The sequence below is a fragment of the Equus asinus genome, chromosome 9 (assembly GCF_041296235.1).
Source record: "Equus asinus isolate D_3611 breed Donkey chromosome 9, EquAss-T2T_v2, whole genome shotgun sequence".
Lineage (NCBI taxonomy): Eukaryota > Metazoa > Chordata > Mammalia > Perissodactyla > Equidae > Equus > Equus asinus.
Genome location: NC_091798.1, coordinates 38,104,606 through 38,124,269, shown reverse-complemented (window position 1 = coordinate 38,124,269; position 19,664 = coordinate 38,104,606). Strand labels below are relative to the sequence as shown.

General features: G+C 47.0%; 1 protein-coding gene and 1 long non-coding RNA gene across 5 annotated transcripts in view; one reads left to right on the top strand and one right to left on the bottom strand.

The window, feature by feature from the left end:
* Positions 1-7,156: 7,156 nt before the first annotated feature.
* GNPDA1 (glucosamine-6-phosphate deaminase 1) lies at positions 7,157-19,480 on the bottom strand. 3 transcript variants are annotated; one of them, XM_044780684.2, is made up of 7 exons: positions 19,194-19,480; positions 17,383-17,512; positions 14,314-14,415; positions 12,698-12,880; positions 11,476-11,660; positions 9,564-9,738; positions 7,157-8,894 (listed from the first exon to the last, which is right to left on the bottom strand). In XM_044780684.2, exons 2-7 carry the CDS (start codon positions 17,504-17,506, stop codon positions 8,794-8,796), a joined length of 870 nt encoding a protein of 289 aa, XP_044636619.1. In that variant the 5' UTR covers positions 17,507-17,512; positions 19,194-19,480; the 3' UTR covers positions 7,157-8,793. The 3 variants fall into 3 exon arrangements, with proteins under 3 accessions (XP_044636619.1, XP_014705752.1, XP_070373383.1); XM_014850266.3 differs by lacking the exon at positions 19,194-19,480 and adding an exon at positions 18,437-18,573; XM_070517282.1 differs by lacking the exon at positions 19,194-19,480 and adding an exon at positions 17,604-17,703.
* Positions 18,525-19,664, top strand: part of LOC106836972 (uncharacterized) — a 42,087-nt gene continuing 40,947 nt past the window's right edge. For both annotated transcript variants that reach the window (XR_006534502.2, XR_011505798.1), the window contains exon 1: positions 18,525-18,851. This is a non-coding gene — a long non-coding RNA (uncharacterized lncRNA). The remainder of the gene's footprint in view (positions 18,852-19,664) is intronic.

Here is a 19,664-nt window from a genome sequence, read left to right as displayed (position 1 = left end):
GTAAAGCGTTTGGGTTGAGAACCAATAAATGAGAATAAGCTACTAAATAACTTTTTAAGTCAAAATAGAGGTTTTGTGACTTTCTAAGCTTGTGATTGAACAAACCCAAGGACCTGTCTTTGTCATTGAGGTGCATCTTGTCTCATTTTTTTAAATACAGAGAAAGACTTGGCCACCATTTTCCCAGACTTAATAGTATTGTCAGCAAGGTCATTTTTTAGCAGTAGAGGCATCTAGTTTACGTTAGAAATCTATTAATATTTTCTATTAATATTAACTTTTTGTTGTTGTTGAGAAAATTACAGTTAATCAGATGTGATAATCATAAAGCCATTCATGTGGCTGCCTACTTTGGAAGGGAATTTTAAAATTTTGACTGGAATTTTGGAGATTCCCAAGTATTAACTCTATCATAAGCATCACCAGCAGGTGGCAGCAGTTCCCATGTTATAAAAATGCAGTTAATGGTTAACAGTAGTATTTTATTATAGAAGCTGGTTGATTTCTGGGATTTTAATTTTCCTCCTTGTATTTCATTATAGTCTGTTATACACATTTGTAGGTAACATGGTATCTAATGATACCAGCAAGGCAGGAACAGCAGTACTACTGTAAGGCCACTTAAAACTGTTTGCACCATGGTTGACACCCAATTGCTATGTAGGAAAGTGTCACTCTTTATAGTAGCACTTACCTGCAGCCACTGAAGTAAAGAAATTAAGTTATAGCTGAAGCCCCTAAGTAGGACAGAGGATTGTGACACTGTGGAACCTCTGATACTGGTAAGAGTGGCCAAATAGTTTGCTCCCCGAACTTTGGCTCAATGAAAAAATGGGCCAGCAGACCAGGCTGAGGGTTTGTGGTCAGAAAACTGGCTTTGAGGATGTTCTTAACAAATGTTTATGATAGTTACTGACTTTCAGCACCCACAGTCTAGTCTGCTCAATCACTCAGGTCCCCTCCTGTATTTCTCTGAGCCAGAGGATTCTTTGGAGAAGATTGTGCACGTTAAAAACCTAGTGAGATTCTGATGACAAAGTTGCTAAGTACAAAGTCAGCACAGTTACTTCATTTCCTTGCTTGGCTCTTTTTTTTTTCTCCTTCATTGAAGCAACAAACAAATGAAACTAATATTAATACAACATAAATGCATATAAATTTAGAAGGTGATTATATGTCTTACCCTCAATCCCATTCCATTTTTTGCAACCTATTGTATTTTCTAGTATTCATTCACTTATTTAACAAATGTTTACTGAGCATTTCGCAATGGGCCCTACTATATATCTAGGTGCTGAGAATGTAGTAGTGAATAAAACAGACATAAATCTCCCAGCCGTTGTGGAACTTAAATTCTGGTGAAGGGAGACAGACACTAAGCAAATAATGTGGTTCATCAGAAGATAAGTGCTATGGAGAGAAATTGGGAGAGGGAATAGGGAGGTGGGAGAGGCAGAGTGATGCTGGAATTTATAGAGTGGAGAAGACTTCTTTAAGATAGTGCTTGAACAATGTGGGAATGAACCTTGTGGACACCTGGGAGAAGAGAGTTCAGGCAGAGGGAAGAGCATGGGAATGGCCCTTGGGATGGGAGCATGGTAGGGGCTCCAGGAACAGCATGGTAGCTAGTAAGGGCTGAAGCAGACCAAGGAAGGGAGACTAGTAAGAGGTGGATGGGAGTGGGCAGTACTGCAGACTGCCCAGGGCCTTGTGTGAACTCTGGCTTCCACTCTGAGATGGGAGCCTGTGGAGTGCTTGGAGCAGAAGTGTGATGAGGTCTGACTTATGTTTTAGGGGAGCAGGGTGAGCTAGGGTAGAAAGAGACCAGTTAGGAGACACTGTAGTAACTCACGAAAGAGGGCAGGTGGCTTGGGCCAGTGTGCCAGCACTTGGAATCTTGAGAAGTGGTTAGATTCTTTACTTACCTAATAGGACTTGCTGAGAGATTGGATGTATAATGTGAGAAGTGAGGCATCAGAGTTGATTTCAAGGTCTTTTTGTCTGAGTAGTTGAAATGGAGAAACCTGTAGGAGCACAGGTTTGTAGGTGAAGATTAGGAATTTAGTTATGGACAGATGAGTTTGAGACGCCTGGTAGTTATCTCACTGGAGATGTTAGGTTGGCAGTTGGATATTCTAGTCTGGAGTTTAAAGGAGAGACTCAGGCTGGAGTAAATATAAGAGTCAACATATAGATGGTATTTAAAGCCATGAGACTGGATGAAATTACCAAGGGAGTGTGTTGTATAGAGAGAAGAGGTCCAAAGACTGAGTCTTGGGGTGCTTCAAATGCTAAGAGGTCAGGGCAATGAGGAGGAACCAGCAAAGGAAACAGAGGGTGGCCAATAAGGTAAGTAAACCAGCAGGCTTCCTGGAAGCCTCCTTAAGCTGAAGGAAGGAGTGGTCAGCTGTGTCAGATACTGCAAATAGGTCAAGTACTGTGAGCTCTAAGAATCAGTGTAGCAATCAGTGTAGAGGTCGTTGGTGACTTTGACAAGTGCCTTTTCAGTGGAGGGGAGGAGAAAATCTGGAGTGTGTTTGAGAAAGAATGGGGCATTGTTACAACAAGAAAAAGCTGAACAAACTGAAAATCTGCTTTTCTTAGATCTAGATCCATCAGAGAATTGAGGTCACAGGGCAAACCACCACAAAAACTAGAGAGAGACTAGAAAATACAGAATAGCTCAACTAAAGCAGAAGTTGCTAGAGCCAGTAATCAGAATTGAAATGAGTTGCTGGGGGCCTAGTGTGGACTAGCTCAAGTGTTAAAAACTCCTGGGAGCTAGTCTGAGGGGCCCCCACGTTCGTGGGTTTTACCTCCAAGAGTTCCCCCAGATTCTCACAGTGAGGATGGCGGATAAATTCCCTAGAACTTCAGGCAAGGGGGAGGGGAAAAGTAGCCATTTTGCAACACGCCTAGAGCTTTCTTATTCCATGGCAGAAGCCTGCCCTCAGGGAAAACAACTTTGCTGGAGCCTTCTCTGACCTAGGGGAAGGGCAGTTGGATGGCTTGAGCCCCCTCCTGCCTTCCTGTCTCACATAAGAGGGGAAAAAAAGGCAAAGAAACTTCTGAAGGTCTCAGCCCAGGGACTCTAGCCTACTAAAAAGAACAAAACAGATTTAATCATAAGATTATAGAATGCTGCTTCTCCCTAATACCATACCATCACTAGGCCTCCAGGATTATAACGGTGGATTACAGCTCTTGAGAGAGCTCCAAAACACAGACTGTTTTAAAGAGAAGTTTCTAGGGAAACCCAAAGACAACAGGGGAGACAAAAACAAGGACACTGAAGTTAAATCGAAGCCTCTGACACCTGCAGCAGATGTTAAACACAGCCTGGCTGCTAGCCAGGTAACCATAAAACCTCATACCATAGGCCTGTTTACCTTAGTTCCTGTTATCCAATACGTAATGTCTAGCTTTCAAAAAAAAAATTACAAGGATGCTAAAAGGCAGGAGAAAGTCTGAATAGACAAAGCAAGCATAAGAACCAGACTCAGATGTGGCAAAGATTTTAGATTATCAGACTGGGAATTTAAAATAACTATGAGGGGCCAGCCCCATGGCTGAGTGGTTAAGTTTGCGCGCTCTGCTTCGGTGGCCCAGGGTTTTGCTAGTTTGGTTGCTGGGTGCAGACATGGCACCGCTCCTCAGGCCATGCTGAGGTGGCATCCCACATAGCACAACCAGAATATACAACTGTGTATTGGGGGACTTTGGGGAGAAGAAAACGAGGGAAAAAAAAGATTGGCAACAGATGTTAGCTCAGGTGCCAATCTTTAAAAAAAATAAAATAACTATGGGGACTGGCCTGGTGGCGCAACAGTTAAGTTCACACATTCCTCTTCGGTGGCCTGGGGTTTGCCGGTTTGGATCCCAGGTGTGGACCTACGCACCACTTATCAAGTCATGCTGTGGCAGGTGTCCCACATATAAAGTAGAGGAAGATGGGCACGGATGTTAGCTCAGGGCCAGTCTTCCTCAGCAAAAAGAGGAGGATTGGTGGCAGATGTTAGCTCAGGGCTAATCTTCCTCAAAAAATAAATAACTAAAATAACTATGATTAATATGCTCAGGTCTCTGATGGAAAAAGTGGATGACATGCAAGAACAGGTGGGTAATGTCAGCAACAGATGGAAACTCTTAAGAAAGAATCAAAGAATGCTAGATATAAAATCATTGTAACAGAAATAAATGCTTTTTTTTTTGAGGAAGATTAGCCCTGAGCTAATTGCTGCCAATCCCCCCTCTTTTCACTGAGGAAGACCGGCCCTGAGCTAACATCCACGCCCATCTTCCTCTACTTTATATGTGGGACGCCTACCACAGCATGGCTTGCCAAGCGGTGCCATGTCCACACCCGGGATCTGAACCGGTGAACCCGGGCCACTGAAGCCGAATATGCGCGCTTAACCACTGCACCACCGGGCCGGCCCCAGAAGTAAGTGCTTTTAATTGGCTCCTCAGTAGACTGAACACAGCTAAGGAAAGAATCAGTGAGCGTGAAGGTATATCAATAAAAGCTTCCCAAACTGACATTTAAAGAGAAAAGGAATAAAAAGAAAAGGTGCAGAATATCCAAGGACTGTGAGACAATTACAAAAGATATAACGTGCATAATGGGAATACCAGAAGAAAGAGGGGGAAAGGATGAGAGAGATTAGAGCCAAAGTATAGGTAACTCCAGAAGTTTGCTATAAGGGGGATCAGAGAAGGAGGCTATTACAGGAAGGGGTGGATGTCCTGAAGAGTTTTGTTTTTAAAGCTAGTTTGGTATGCTGATAGGAGTGATCCAGGAAAATTTGATGCTACAGATGAGAGAGGAGAGTCTTGCTGGAAGAATACCCTCAGGGAGGGAAGAGAAGATGGGATCTAGTGCACAAGTAGAGGGACTGGCCACAGAGCAGGTGACAGGAAGAAGGCAGAGAGAATGAGGGCGGGGCTGGCAGGTGGGTGCATGTGATGATGGGAGCTTGTGGAACTTCCTTCCTGATTGCTTCTATTTTCAAGGCCATCAACTGAGAAAAAAGCTGGGGGAAGAGGGATTGGAGGCTTGAGACCTTATAAATCAGTCCTTAAGGAGACTCAGTGGACTAGGGGAATATAGTGTGATTGCCAGTCGTTGTTAAGGGTACCCTTGAGATCCAAATTACAATGTTCTGTTTTACTTACCTCTTATTACATAGCTCAGTATTCCATCACAGTATATCTTATTGGAAACTTATGCATGCTTCACTAGCATCTCATCACAGTAAGGATTTTGGTTCCCAGGAAAGAGGCATCAGATTAGCAACATTAGATTTCCTCAGTAGGCCAATTGGCTAATCCATTATCATATAATATGCTCTTATTTCCCCCTGGTTATTGTGTATGATCACTCCTCTTGGGGGCATCTATCATGCTTATAGTCAAACAAATAACAGGTACCTTCTAGATATCAAGGCACTGATAGGGAAAGGAGAGAGCAGTATTTAAAGTCTGCCTTTATGAAACTTAGATTTAGTGGGAAACAAATACATGTCAAATGCTACATGTTTCTGAGAAAACTGAGCAGGGTAAGGGGGATAGCAAATCAGGATTGCTACTTTATATCGGAGGGTCAGGGAAGCACTCTCTGCTACATGACATTTGAGCAGAGACCTGAGGAAGTAAGGTAAGCCGTAGATAGATGTGGGAGGAATGGTAGGCCAGGCTCTTGGATCCATCTCTACTTTATAAACAGATATATATTTAATAGAAGAGGTGACACCCATTTACGTCAACATGCTGCCACTTTCTACTAAATGTAATAAAATTTTAAGCACATTCCATCCACTCTTCCTGAAATACAACTCCGTGTATACTTAATCTTTTTCCTTTTTGAGTATCAGACTTGAGATTTTAGATTCAACTTGTTCCACTTGGCTGTATTTAATATTTCTTTATTGATCAAATTGTCACAACCTGGCCAGTGGGAGCCCCATTAAACTGGTTACTTTGTCCTCTCAGTACTGCCTCAGACATTTTTTAAAGCACCCTTGTTTTCTGGCAACAAGATATTCCAGGCCCACTGTGATCCCTGCCCCAAAGTGTATAATTAGCTCCTCTCCAGGAAGCCCTGAGTGGTAGCAGAGGCCCAGTGTTGGCCAGGAGTGCACATCCCACTTGATCCACATAAGAACTGGTGTAGCAGGACAACCCTGCTGTTGGGCCACCAGGGAAAGAGAGTCCTCGGAAAGGCAGATCTTTTTAAGGTTCTGAGTTCATACAGACATTTTCAGTTTAGCTGTCCTCACTAAATCCTTTCTCATTTCATTCTAGTAATTTTTTTTTCTGTAACATTACCTACTTAAAATTTAATCACTTATTTACCAGATAGACAAAATGTGGAATATCCATACAATGGAATACTCTTCAGCAATAAAAAGGAATGAATTACTGCTACATACTGTATGGATTAACCTCAAAAACATGCTTAGTGAAAGCCAGGCCCAGAAGACGTCATGCTGTGTGAGCCCATTTATATGAAATGTCCAGAAAAGGTAACTGTAGCAGATCAGTGATCACCTGGACTAGGGGAGGAGTAGGCAACTTTTTGGGATGATAGAAATGGATTGTGGCCAGGACTTGCACAACTCCATAAACTTAATAAAAAATCATTGAATGTATATATTTAAAATAAGTGAATTTGATAGGTATGTAAATTATATCAATACAATTGTTAAAAAATTAAACCCTTCTTCCAACTTCTATTTGTACCTTAATTGGATACATTGACCCAAGATGTTCCATTATATTGACTTTTTTAACTAAAAAAGAAAAAACTAAACATTTTCCATACCTTGTAGTTTTTATATCCCTCCTGGTCACAAATCTGCATGATTCTTTTTAATACCCATATCCTCATTTGGATCCCAAGTATAGCCAGACCAAGATAAATTATTGCTCATCTGTTTATTCCTACCATTTCCACACGGGCGCTTCATGTTTATGAAATATTTTGATCACTTTTCCCCTGGTGATTGAAGAAGAGATCAGCAGTTGCTATGATTGTGACTTCCTGCAGAGCTGTTATGAGGAGTGTGAAGCGTTGCTCGCTAGCTATTCCCAAAATATATAAATATCAATCCAGACCACTTCTGACCTTTGGGGGTGGAAGTCCACAAATGACACATTTTATTTCAAAATATTAGATTTAATAGAAAATATCACATTGTAAACAAGTCCATTGATTCATTAGCTTAAAACAGAATGACAGCACAATCGTGTATAAAAGCTAAAGACACAACACTGGTACCAAACAGCACTTAAAGAGAGGCCTGAGCCAGGCTCCAAAAGATCTTTCCCAGAAACAGAGGCAGCAGCAGCTTCCAACAGGCACAAAAATAGGGGGGAGGAGGCAGCATCCACTCCATGAAGGCTCAGGAGGGTAAAAGGGAGGCAGAGCAACAGACTCATCTCGTGAACAAGGGGTGAAGGATGAAGGGGCAAAAGGGCCGTATTTCCTGATGTTCTGGGAACATCAGAGCACGCCATGTGAACCTGAGAGGGTTAGAAGGCAGGGCACTTTAAGTGGGGAAGGGCATGAGGCAACTTCAGAAGCATTTGGTATGTTGTCTTGGCACTTAACTTGTCAGGTAGCAGGAGAACACATCTCTTGTGTGTTGTGACTAAACTCATAACTGAGCTGCCTGCCCTGGCCCCCATCACCTTGGCTGAACACAACACTGAAATCGTGGCAGTTGCCCCAGTGGGTCCTACTTGAGTATGTGCAAGAGAGGAGCCACAGTGAGACCCTGCAACAAAAACACAGGGCTCTGGTGGGAAAAGGGTTTCCGCCTTCCTCCCAGTGCCAGAGGATCCCTGAGGGAGAGGAGTTTGATGTGGCAGGGCCCCAGAGGTGCAGAGGGGCTCAGCAAAAGCCTTCTCTCTAGCTCCACCCGCCCAAATCTTCCCCCAGGGAGTCCCGAGTTCATGGAAAGGTCAACTAGGAGCAGAAAAAACAACTGGAAAAAGAAAGTAAGGGACAGTTTTCTTTCCATGGCACTTGTTACTGACCAGAGGCACTGCTTCCCTTACATTGATTTTAGACATTGAGAGAGCTGGTTCCTTATTAGGAAAAGTGATTCTCAAATAAGGGGCAGGCCTGCTCAAGGTGGGGTTCTCAAGCCTCCAAAAAGGTTTTGTCCAAGGGCCACCAGGTGGCGCAGCAGTTAAGTTCTTGCGCTCTGCTTCAGCGGCCCAGGGTTCACCAGTTCAGATCCAGGTGCAGACCTATGCACCACTTATCAAGCCATGCTGTGGCAGGCGTCCCACATACAAAGTAGAGGAAGGTGGGCACGGATGTCAGCTCAGGGCCAGTCTTAGCAAAAAGAGGAGGGTTGATGGCAGATTTAGCTCAAGGCTAATCTTCCTCAAAAAAAAGGTTTGTCCAATATACACAAGCCCCTAACTCCTTCCCAATTGAGAATCAGTGCATGTAATGATAGAAATTCCTGATGGGAGTGTGTTGTACATGTGAACAGTGTCAGAGGCAGAACAAAAAGCTAAAAACCCCTAATCTCTGTGGGGCAGACATCCAAATTATGGAATGATTTTTGTTTTTTGTTTTTCTGATTAAGAGTAAGCCATTCTTCCTGTAGCTAAACTCTGTGACTAGGCTGCACGCTGCATAGCCAAGAACAGTAAGTACACCAGTTTATCTGGAGTAACCATACTGGATTAAAGAAATACAACTCTCTCCTCCTAAAGGCAACTTCCAGAAAGACACACCTGTCCCAATGAGGTACCTGACACTAGGATTAGCACAGGCTAATCACTGTATAGTTTCTTAGAAGACTGGCTTTTCTCTGTTTCTTTCTCTTTGATACTGTACAAGGGATCCACCAACTTGTTATGAACAAGCATTAAACCTACAAAAAATTAAAAAGTAGTTAATGCAGGTAGAGGCAGAGTTCCATGATTATCAACAGTAACATTCAGGAGCTCTCAGATTTTGTCCTAGAGCTGATACTCATCATCTTTTCTCTGTGGCCCCAAATGATAAACACCCTAAGTATAGAAAAAGAATTTGTTATTCCCAAGGAATGCTAGAATCCATGAGACTTTTGTAAAGTCAGTCTCTAGGAGAGTTGGCCATTAAAAGGTTAATCTTTTCAGCAAAGAATAAATTCCAAATTTGCCTGCTCAGTAAGTGAGGATTTTCACGTAAGTTCACTTAAAGCAGTGTGTCCTTTTTAAGTAGAAGAAAAAAGATCCTCATGATGGTTCAGTGCCTTGCCCAGAGAGGAAAGGCCTGCCCGAGACCTGGAAAGAAAAAGTCTGGGGCTCAGGATCACTGTAAGATCACCACACAGCCACTGGACCACAACTCCTCACTTCATTTTCTCTCCTCTTCCTGAGAACAAACAGGTTTCTAGAAATGGAACCTTGCAGTCATGGATGGAAGAGAAATGACTGTGTGTTCTGAGACAGTAGGGTTTGATTTTATTAAAATGGCCAGAGCATGAAAGCTAGATCCACTCCTCACTAAGGCACACCCTGAACTCTGCCACCCACTCCCATTCCCACCCCTCCCTCACCTTTGAAATACTTGACAGTCTTCACTTTCAGCTCCAGGGTGGCATCCTCGTCACACACAAACACTGTGCGGGGATGCTGCTGGAAAGCAGACACGGTCCACATATGGTTCACTCCCTCCTCGATGGCCTTGTACAGAGCAAATGCCTTGTGAGCGCCTGTGATGAGGATCATCACCTGGGGATCAGAAACAAGCCCGTGATGGAGGGGAATGAGGGGCAGAACTGAGGGTGCAGACACTTGAATTCCAGTCTGGCCACCCCAAGACTGTAAGGACTATTGTTTTCATAAGCATTCTAAGTCATTAGCATGTGACACACTGTGCTCCGTGCTCCCTGTGCTTTCTCACACAAATAGCCTGAGGCAGTGAGCATGATTATCCCCATGTTCTATGATAAGGAAATGAGTGGTGTGGTGGGGTGGGGGTGGGGGTAGGGGGTGGTTAAGTAACTTGCTCCAGATTGTTTCTGACCCAAAGTCCATGCTCTTGACCACCACGTGATAGTGCCTCCCCGCACTTTTGATGATGACCGTGAAAGTGCCCTGTGAACAGACATGCCATATAAAGGCCCACACCTCTTATCCCAACAGTTCTGACACTGGGTCCCAGAGGGTCCTAGGCTGGGTGGGTTTTCACAATCACAATCTGAAAAAGAAGGGTCCCAATCTGCACCACCTACAAGGGGGCCTTGGAAGCAATGGTGAGAGTTAGCTGAGTGACCCCTAAGGTCGACCCCAACAAGGCTGCCCCATAATCTGGTCATTTGCAGTTCAGAATATTAAACCTACTAATATGACTTGGGGTAACACTTTTTTGTTTAAATAAAACAAAGGCACACACTCCATTCAACAATTAAAATTATCAATAACATAATGCTGGAAAGTGATCATGAAGAACTCAGCTCTCAAGTTTTCCTTTCACTGTAATTCACTTGTACCATGGAGCTGTGAACAGGATTTACTGTTCTTTTCTTAAAAGATGAGAAAACAGGCATAGAGAGAATGTGACTCTTTGTTCAGGACCCCAGAACTCATTCTAGTAAAGAGAATTTCCTGATTTCGAGCCCAGGTCCTTTCCCAAATCATGACACCCTCATACGACTGGGAGGGCCCTCGAACCCTAGTGTTCCCAAGCTGCAAGGCCAGCGACAGCAGAGCAGCCTCCCTGGTCCTGATCCGAGGTTACCCAACAGAAAGCTGGTGCCGTCGCTCAGTTCACAAAGGTCACTGTAGAAGGGGAAGCTTTTTCACTGATTTAGACATTTGTTTACAGACCTGGGCAAAGAAACTTGAAGCTAAAATGTCTGTAGCTGCTTCCCATTAAATATACCCCAGAAAGGAAGAGGAAATGCTTCTAATGAAAGTAAGGAAATTGGAACCACAAAAAATTCTTATGATACCCAACTTTCTAGGGAAAACCTCACTAAATTCAGTCAAGAGACTTCTATTTAATTACACTTCTCCACATAGGTGTGTCCCTGAGCACAGGGCTAGAACCACAAGCATCCTGGGGCTGCAGGGGGAGCTTCCTTTCAAGCAGTGACCTCTACCAACTACAGGGCACCAGAGGGTCTCTCTCAGTACCTGGGCAGGTGCAAATTCACGTTCCAGCATTAGTGGTACTGGGCTCCTCTCTGCCTATGAGAAGCTCGAAAGCAGTACGTAAGCAGAGGCCAGGGTGCCCGTGGCCTCCTGGGCAGTCGGGGCTCAAAGGATTCATCTCACACTGGGGACAATGGTTACCTCAAAAGAGGAAGGAGGAATAGTGACGGGTCAGTTGGGATTTTAGCCTTATTTATAGTGTTTTCATTTTTAATAAAAATGTATTCAGGTGGTACCTGTATAGTTAAAATTAACAACAAAAAGAAAAGTCCAAGCTCCCACCAAAGGCGTTTGGACCCCTTGTGCCCTTACCTCTCTAGCATCCATGACAGTGCCCACACCCACCGTCAGGGCCATGGTGGGCACCTTGGCGAGATCTCCATTGAAGAACCTGGCATTGGCCAGGATGGTGTCCATGGCCAGCGTCTTCACACGGGTCCTGGACACCAGACTGGAGCCCGGCTCGTTGAAGGCAATGTGTCCGTCAGGGCCGATGCCTGCCCAGGAAAGCCAGCCAGGACAGCCCTGTCAGTCCCAGGGGTCCAAGACTTCAAGAATGGACAATCTCTCCTTCCCCACCTGGATCTGAAGAATCCTTGAAAACTGTGCCTCTTTTCTCACTCACCCCTGGGTGGGTACACTTTGAGCATATGATCTTCCCATCTCTCCCGCACCTGCCCATTTCTATGTGAGGCACACAGACCCATTGCTAACTTGCTGCCACCCTGCAAAAGCTAAGTAAGGAGTCCACCAAATAGCTTCTGCCTTCCCAGGTCATCTAAGTCTAACTTCTCTCTCTCCTGCCTGGATCCGGGTCCTGCTGCTGCGATAGAGTTGCAGCAAGGAACACACACACACACACGGCCTGGACGGGTCTACTAAGTTCCTAAAACCTCAGACCACGAGCGCTCTGAGCTGCCGCCTCTCCACCTTGAAGTAGGAAGAGTTAAATCTAGAGCAGTAAAAGGGAGTCCAACCTCACCTCCTCTGAGTGACTCCAGAGGGGGTGACAGATGGAAACATAAGAGGGCAGACCAGGTAGGAATAAGAGCACAAATCCAAGAGGGGGACACCTAAGTCCCTGCCCTCTCTCCACTGCTCCAGCCTGCTGACCTTAGGCAAGTCGCAAAACTTCTCTGGGGTCCAACTGGCTATCTACAGTGTGCAGGGGGTGAGTGTGGAATCTTCTGGAACTATGTGAGTCTGTGATTTTAAGTTCCACAATGATCCCTGAAACCTTAAGACTGGGGAACAGAGAGAACCTCGGAGTCCAAATCCCGTCCTCTCAATTTATAGACAAGACATCAAAGTGCAGGAAGAGAAGATGTACAAGGCCACGCAGTTACTGAGCAACAGAGGCAGAGCGGGGAGCTAGGGTTCTCACTTTCTGCCTTTCCAGGGTAATAAATGGCCACCACAGTCATAGCACAGAGAGAGGAAGTGGTTTGAAGACAGACATGGGTCTCGTCCTACTTCCCATGTGTTCTGACCACCCCAGGTCTGGCCTGGACACGAGCTGCAGTGTCAAGCTCACCTCCAACAAACAGCTCAATCCCGCCTGCAGCCTTGATCTTCTCTTCAAAGGCGTCACACTCAGCCTGCAGGTCAGCTGCATTCCCATCCAGAATGTGGGTGTTTTCTGGATGAATGTCAATGTGCTTGAAGAAGTTGTTCCACATGAAGGAGTGGTAACTCTCCGGGTGGTCTCGAGGAAGGCCTGTGGGCCATGGCCACACTCAGTCGTGCCCAGGCTGAGCCGGGGCCTTCCTTCCAACAGGATGCCAGGATAGCCACAGACCCCCAGAGACATTCTCAGGAGAATGCTCATCAGGGAGGCTTGGGCACCAGCCCTCTGACTCCCAGCCACTCAGGACAGGCTAAGCTGATGTCCCTAAGTATCTATCCACCACCAATACCTATGACCATGGGACTGGGGCAGAGAGCTTCAAACCAGGGGCCCGAGGAATCCCCTCATTCTGATCTCCTTTTCACAAGGGAATAACCCATAAGCTGGAGGCCGAGGTCACTCTAGGCCTCCACAGGTGGCCTAGTCACCTGAGGGTGGGGCTGGGCCCATCTGGGGAAGGGAGCAAGCATACCCCTCACCCTGTGCCTCCCACTCCACCATTCACCTCCAGTTATACCCCCGCTCAGCCTGAACCCAAACTTGAACACCAGGTGGTTGGAGAGAATTATCTCAGGGCTTCCCAAAATGGATCTTTTTCAGCCAAGAAGAAAAAGAATGTTTAAAGTGAATGTTTAATGTTAAACGTTAAGAATGTTTAATGTCAGCCTTAAAAAGGAAGGAAATTCTGACACATGCTACAACATGGATGAATCTTGAGGACATTCTGTTAAGTGAAATAAGCCAGTCACAAGAAGACAAATACTGTATGATTCTACTCATATGAGGCATCCAAAAGTATCAAATTCATAAAAACAGAAAGTAAAATAGTGGTTTCCGGGGGTGGGGGAGCAGGGAATGGGGGGCTGGTGTTAATGCATAGAGAATTTCAGTTTTGCAAGATGAATTCTAGAGACTGGTCACACAAGAATGTGAGGGTATTTAAAACTGCTGAACTGTACACGTAAAAAGGGTTAAGATGGTAAATTTTATGTGTATTTTACCACAATTTTTTTACAAAAAGAATGTTTAAAGTGAAGCCATTACCAAATGACGGTGGGAGGGGGGAGGTGACAAGAAGACCCAGGTGTCGATTTTCAGCAGTGGAAAGGACACCAGCCTCAGCACCCCTCCCAGTGCACCTGGCAGAAAGGGGCACTGGAGGATGAGCACTGAAGAGAAAGTCCAGACATGGACTGTGGGGGAGACACCCTAGCCATGATCCCATTTGCAATGGTTTGTTCCAGAAACTGCATGGAGCTGTGGGGGAGGCAGAGAAGGAGATACTCTAGTATTTATTAACCACTTGCTCTGCAGGAGAGGCTTCCACATCTGTTACATCAGGTAATGCTTACAACCTGTGAGGTCAGCTTCAGCAGCCCCAAGGCCTGGAAGAGACAGGCAATGCTAACTGCATATCACCAAGCATCCTGAGACATCCCCATGCCTCTCCAGGGCCGAGCCTATGAGGTGAGGAGTAGGACTTTTCTGGAATCACTCAAGGACCTTGAAAGAGAAAGACTCACCTACATACTCATCCATGTTGAAGGTCTTCACGTATTTGAAGGACAGGTCTCCATTCTTATAGTACTCAATCAACTTCTTGTAGCAGCCAAGTGGGGTGCTCCCTGCAAGAGAGGCCACAGCCATGAATGCCCATCAGCCCCCAGCTCCTGGAAGCCCAGAGGGTGCCCAGGAATGAGGCAGTGCTGCTCCACAAGAAGAACCTGTCAGATCTGAGAGAAACACATCAGATCTGAAGTCCTACCCCAAAGCTGCAATCCTAACCACCAGCATTGCTTGTTTAAGCCTCTTTCCCCACCGACTGTAAGCTCCAGGAAGGCAGGCTGTTTGTCTCATTCACCGCTGAATGCCCAGCGCCAGCACACTGACAACTGAAAGGCCTGTGACTAGGACCTGAGTGACCGTCAGACTTAATTACTGACGTGATACTCCCTGACTAATACTAGGTGCGAGGCACAGGGCCACGGGGTGGGGACACAGAGAAGAGGCAGAGCAGCCGTCCTGGAAGAGCTCCCTGTCTAGGAGTGGCGACACGAAGCAGTAATGCTGACTGTGACCGGGGTAAGCTCAGGGTTCAGGGAAGACCCCACCACCACCGCAGGGCAGCACTCTTGAACTGAGTGTCATTAAAAAGTCAACGTCATAACACAAAAAAGGCAGGAGGACCACTGGAGACTAAATGACTAAAGATGCATCAGGCCTGACAGGACACTGGATTAATTTTCTTTAAAAAGCTGTAAGAGAGAAATGTGGACAATTAGGGAAACATTTTTAATATAGCCTGTATATTAGATGATATTGTGGAATGAGTTTCAATTTTCTTAGGTGTGATAAGGGTATTGTGGTTATGTAAGAGAATGTCCTCACTCTGAGGAAATATGCACTGAAGGATTTAGTGTCAGGGCGTCTGGAACTCACTTTCAGGTGGTTCAGAAAAAAAAATGTTTGTGTGTGTGTGAGTGTATAGACAGAGAGAACATGAGCCAGAAGAGATGAAGGCGAATGGTGCAAACTGTTACCAACTGGTGAATCTAGGTAAATGGCACTGTACCATTCTTTCAGCTTTTCTGAATATTTGAAATTTTTCAAAATAAAAACTTGGAAAGAAAAAAGACTCACTCAGATCAGATCACTCTTTTCACAACCCACCAATGGCTTCTCGTTTCACTCTGAGTAACAACCAGTCCTAACAAAGGCTCTGCATAACCTGGCCCCTGGCTTCCTCTCTCCCCTTTACTCATCCTGCTCCACGCAATTCGACCTCGGGGCTTTTGCACATACTGTTACCTTTGCCAGCAATGTTCTTACTTCAGGTATCTGCCTGGCTAACTCTCGCCTCTTTAGGCCTTTACTCAAAGGTCACTTCCTCAGAGAAACCTTCCCTGCCACGACATTCAACACTGCAACCCCCACCCCTGCCCAGACACTCCCTATCCCCCTTCAGTGCTTCATTTTCCTCCTCTCTTAGCACCCTCTAATATACTCCATATTTTGCTAGTTAATTATCTGTCTCTCCCACTACAATTAAATCTTCAGGAAGGTGAGAATTTGTGTCCTTTTTGTACATTGTTGCATCCCCAGCTCCTAGAAAAGCTTGGCACACAGCAGGCATTCAATAAATATCTGCTGAATGAATGACAGTGGCAGCACCCCCAAATAATCAGCTTGTCCCTGTGACTTGGCCTTCGCCATTCCCTGCCCCCTTGAGCTTCATCTTGTCCATCTTCCAAACTTCTAGCCTTCCCATCAATTCTGTGAGCGCCCGAGTATCTAGCCAATAGATTCCTTTTCTGCTTAAGTTAGGTGGAGTTGGTTTCTGTGGTTTCCACAGCAGACATGACTGGTGCTTCATCTCACAGAAGGAGTGTCCCAGGGAACCCAGATGGAAATGCTACGCCGGTTGAAATATGAGTCAGGAAGGGGCCAGCCTTAGAGGGCCCTGGATGCCACGCTGAGGAGCTTGGATCTGATTTTGCAGATGATGGGGAACGAGGGAGGGGTTTCAGCGGAAGCCCAGACTCTGACCCGGGGCTGCTCCACAGTTAGAAAGCAGGATGTGAGTACAGCCCCCATGCGGCCTGAGACAGTGGTGGTGGTGGTTTCACAGGTACGTGCAGATGCTGCCCCAGCAAACCTCTAGTGCACAGGCCCCAACCTCCACCTCACTGGCCACATGATCCTGTGGCCTGTGTTTGGACAGCTCATGAGTTAAGAACAGTTTTTATATTTCTTAAGTTTTTAAAAATCAAAAGACCATCATTTTGTCACATGTGCGAATTATATAAATTTAGACTTGTGTCCATAAATAAAGTTTACTGGCAGATGGCCATGCTCATTCATGTATGCACTGTCTGTGGCTGCTTTTGAGTTACAAGGGTGGCGTTAAATAGTTGCAACAGAGGCTGTATGGCCAGTGAAACGTAAAATATTGACTATTTGGCCATTTACAGAAAAGGTTTGAAGACCCCTGCTCTAGTGGACAGGCCATTGGGACAAATCCACCCACTTCTGAAAGAAATAATCAGGACATTTGCCTTGAGGAGCTGGGGTCAAAATATCCTCCTTCTAGGCAACATTCTGATTTTTCCCCAAAGAAACCGGGCCTGTTTTTCACTTCGGCCTGTGTTTAATTAAGCCTTACAGAAAATGCTTTGAGTAAGGACCTTTTCAATTCTCCCAAGGATGCTGCTTAGTGAGGAGCGCTCAAACGCACAGAAGAGAAATTCATTACATAAAATGTACCCCGTAAGGCATCAGGACTTCATTTTGTTACGGAACCCGGGCTGATAGGGCAGACTTAGGATGTAGCCTAAAAAGCAAGGTCTTCCTGCCTAACCAAGATCCCCTCTGCTCTAGGACTCCGCAGGAGCAGGCAGCAGCTAAACCAACCCATAACAAAGCCGGGTCCTCTGTTTTGTATGTCCTGGGGCAGAAGAGTTGTCCACACACAGTGCCCGTACCTCAGAGGCCTCCTTAAAGTCCCTTGGCTGAGTGGGCCCATCTAACAGACCCCTTAGACTAATGCCCACTCTCTCCCCCACCCATGGCACCCTCTCCATCCCAGAACGCACCAGTAGGGAGCCCCAAGGTGAAGTACTTGTCTGGCCCCGGGTTAAACTGGATGATGCGGTTCCGGATGTATTTGGCTGCCCACTCACTGGCCTGAGAATAGTGGTCCAGGATGATGAGCTTCATCTTGTCCTGCAGGGGGCCGGTGACAAAAGGAATCAGTGGTAAGGGCAGGGAGAAAGGGATGAAGATGGTTGGGAGAGAGGGAAGAAGCCCTTCTCACCCAGCAACACCCTCTCCCCTGGCTGGCTGAGCCCGGAAGCCGAAGACGAAAGCCCTAACTCAGCTCAGAGAGGAATTAACAGGCTGGGCCAGGCGTCTCCACCACCCACCAGGAGGCGCTGCTGGGGGACGAACGTGGCTTCTCATTTCGGTTCCTCCATTTACCAACTGCAGGACCTCGGCCGAAGGACCCAGGTTCTCTAGCCTGTTTTCTCCTTCGTGAAAAAGGGGGCAATAGTACCTACCTGACAAGCTTCACAATGGTGAATATTAAATGAGGGCATGCATGTAAACCACACAGTATTCAATATGTTGGCTATTATCTTGTAGCTCGACCCAGCCCTACCCACCCCCCTATTCCCCACCCATGGACTCTTCCTCAGTAGAGGATCCTCAATGTGTGTGTGATCATCTTGGTCCACTAAAGCAGGTGGGGGCCATGGGCTTTGCCTGGAGAGGTGTGTGCTCTTTCAGTACTGCAGCGGGGTGCTCCCACAGGCCGGCCTTGCTTTGTGAATCCTCAGTTTCCCCAAAGCACAAGGGGTCACAGTATTCGCTCCAGAAGGAGGACGTTTGCTCCCCCCGCCCTCGCCAGTCAGAGTGGGAAGGCCCGAGGCGGAGGGGGCCAGATCGGCCGGCCGTGGGCTACAGCAGCGTTTCCCCCACGCCGATGGCGACCATCCCATCGCCCCGCCGGCCCCGCCTGGGGAGGGCGTTCGAGCGGCTCGCTGGGGTCCCGGCCCCAGGGAGCCGGAGCGGGGCGCAGCCACCGGACCCCTGCCTGCGCCCGCCCGCAAGGAGGAACCCCTCCAGCCCCGCTCGACCCCCACTTACGCGGACACCTCCCGCTGCGGCTGCGGCGAAGGCGCTGGCGGCCCCGCCCCGCGCGGGTCACGTGGCCGTGGGTCACGCGGCGCCGCTCGCCTCCCGCTGGGCCCCCTCCCCGGCCCGGGGCCACCTGCCGCTCATCTCTGCCGCGGGACGTGCCGGCTGGGAACAGCCCGTGGGAGGCGGGCTCGGGGGGCCCCGGGGCGCCCCGGGAACGCAGCCCGCAGGACCGGGCGCCGGGGGCGGGGAAGGAGGAGCAGAAAGGCTTCCTGAGTCGCCCAGGATTGGGCCTGGCCCTGCCTGCTTAGATGTCATTTATTTGCCTAGATATTACAACGTTTTGTTTTAAATATAATTGGATTTTTTATGCCTTTTTTAAAAGAAAGGTCAACCTTTCCAGCAGTATGTACTAGAGAAAAAGGTAGGTCCCTGGTCTCCCCAACTCCCTACCCCAAGATAACCATTGCTGACAGTTTAGATTACATTCTAAATTGTTCTTCCGTGCATGCACTTAGGTTATATTTTACAGCAATGGGAACACGCCCCACCTGCCGTCCACAATCAGCTGGGCGGCTGCATTCTGCGGTTCCCGTGACTGGCTCACCTGTCCCCTTGGCCCACCTGTTGGCTAGAGGTGGGCTTAGTCTGGTGAGACCCTGATGAGGCAGACGACGGTGGTGGAGCTGATGCCTTCACAGTTGAGGGACTTGTTCTTTGGCCTCAGCATTGGTGTATTTTTTAAAAATTCAGTCAGAAATCTCACCTCAGCATGGGGATTGCAGGTGTTTCACGATAAAGTTAACAACCACAATCTCCAAACACATCAGGTGCTGTGGGCCTGGTCTGCAGCAGCTGCATTCGGATCTTTCCAGGAAGAGTGACTTCATTGACATTAATCGGGCCTGTTTCCCTCGCCAAGTTAACCATCCTGCGGGGAACCAGTGCAGGGCCTCCCTTAGGCCGGGGGCTCTGGAGTCAGGCAGGCAGCCTGGGGACTAATGAGACAGACCTTGGTCGACTTCTGGTCTAGCCAATCCTGGGTTCTCGAGTGAGTGACTCAAGCTAATGACTCAACTTCTCCGGCTCTCCATTTTCTTACCAGGAACATGGGAATGGACCAGAAAGTCAGTAATACTGACCTCCTGTGGCTGTTGCGGGTATTAGATGAACTGTTAGGCCAGCGTGATTACCCCTTTCCTCCGCCCTCCTTACAGCCCGCTCTATAAGCTGAAAT

Excerpts from the sequence above, each read along its gene's own strand:
- GNPDA1 (XM_044780684.2), bottom strand. The coding sequence starts at position 17,506 with ATGAAGCTCATCATCCTGGACCACTATTCTCAGGCCAGTGAGTGGGCA. Across the intron at positions 11,661-12,697 it reads GATTGAGCTGTTTGTTGGAG|GCATCGGCCCTGACGGACAC; the intron begins GTGAGCTTGACA and ends TTTCCTGGGCAG. Across the intron at positions 9,739-11,475 it reads CTGTCATGGATGCTAGAGAG|GTGATGATCCTCATCACAGG; the intron begins GTAAGGGCACAA and ends TCTGATCCCCAG.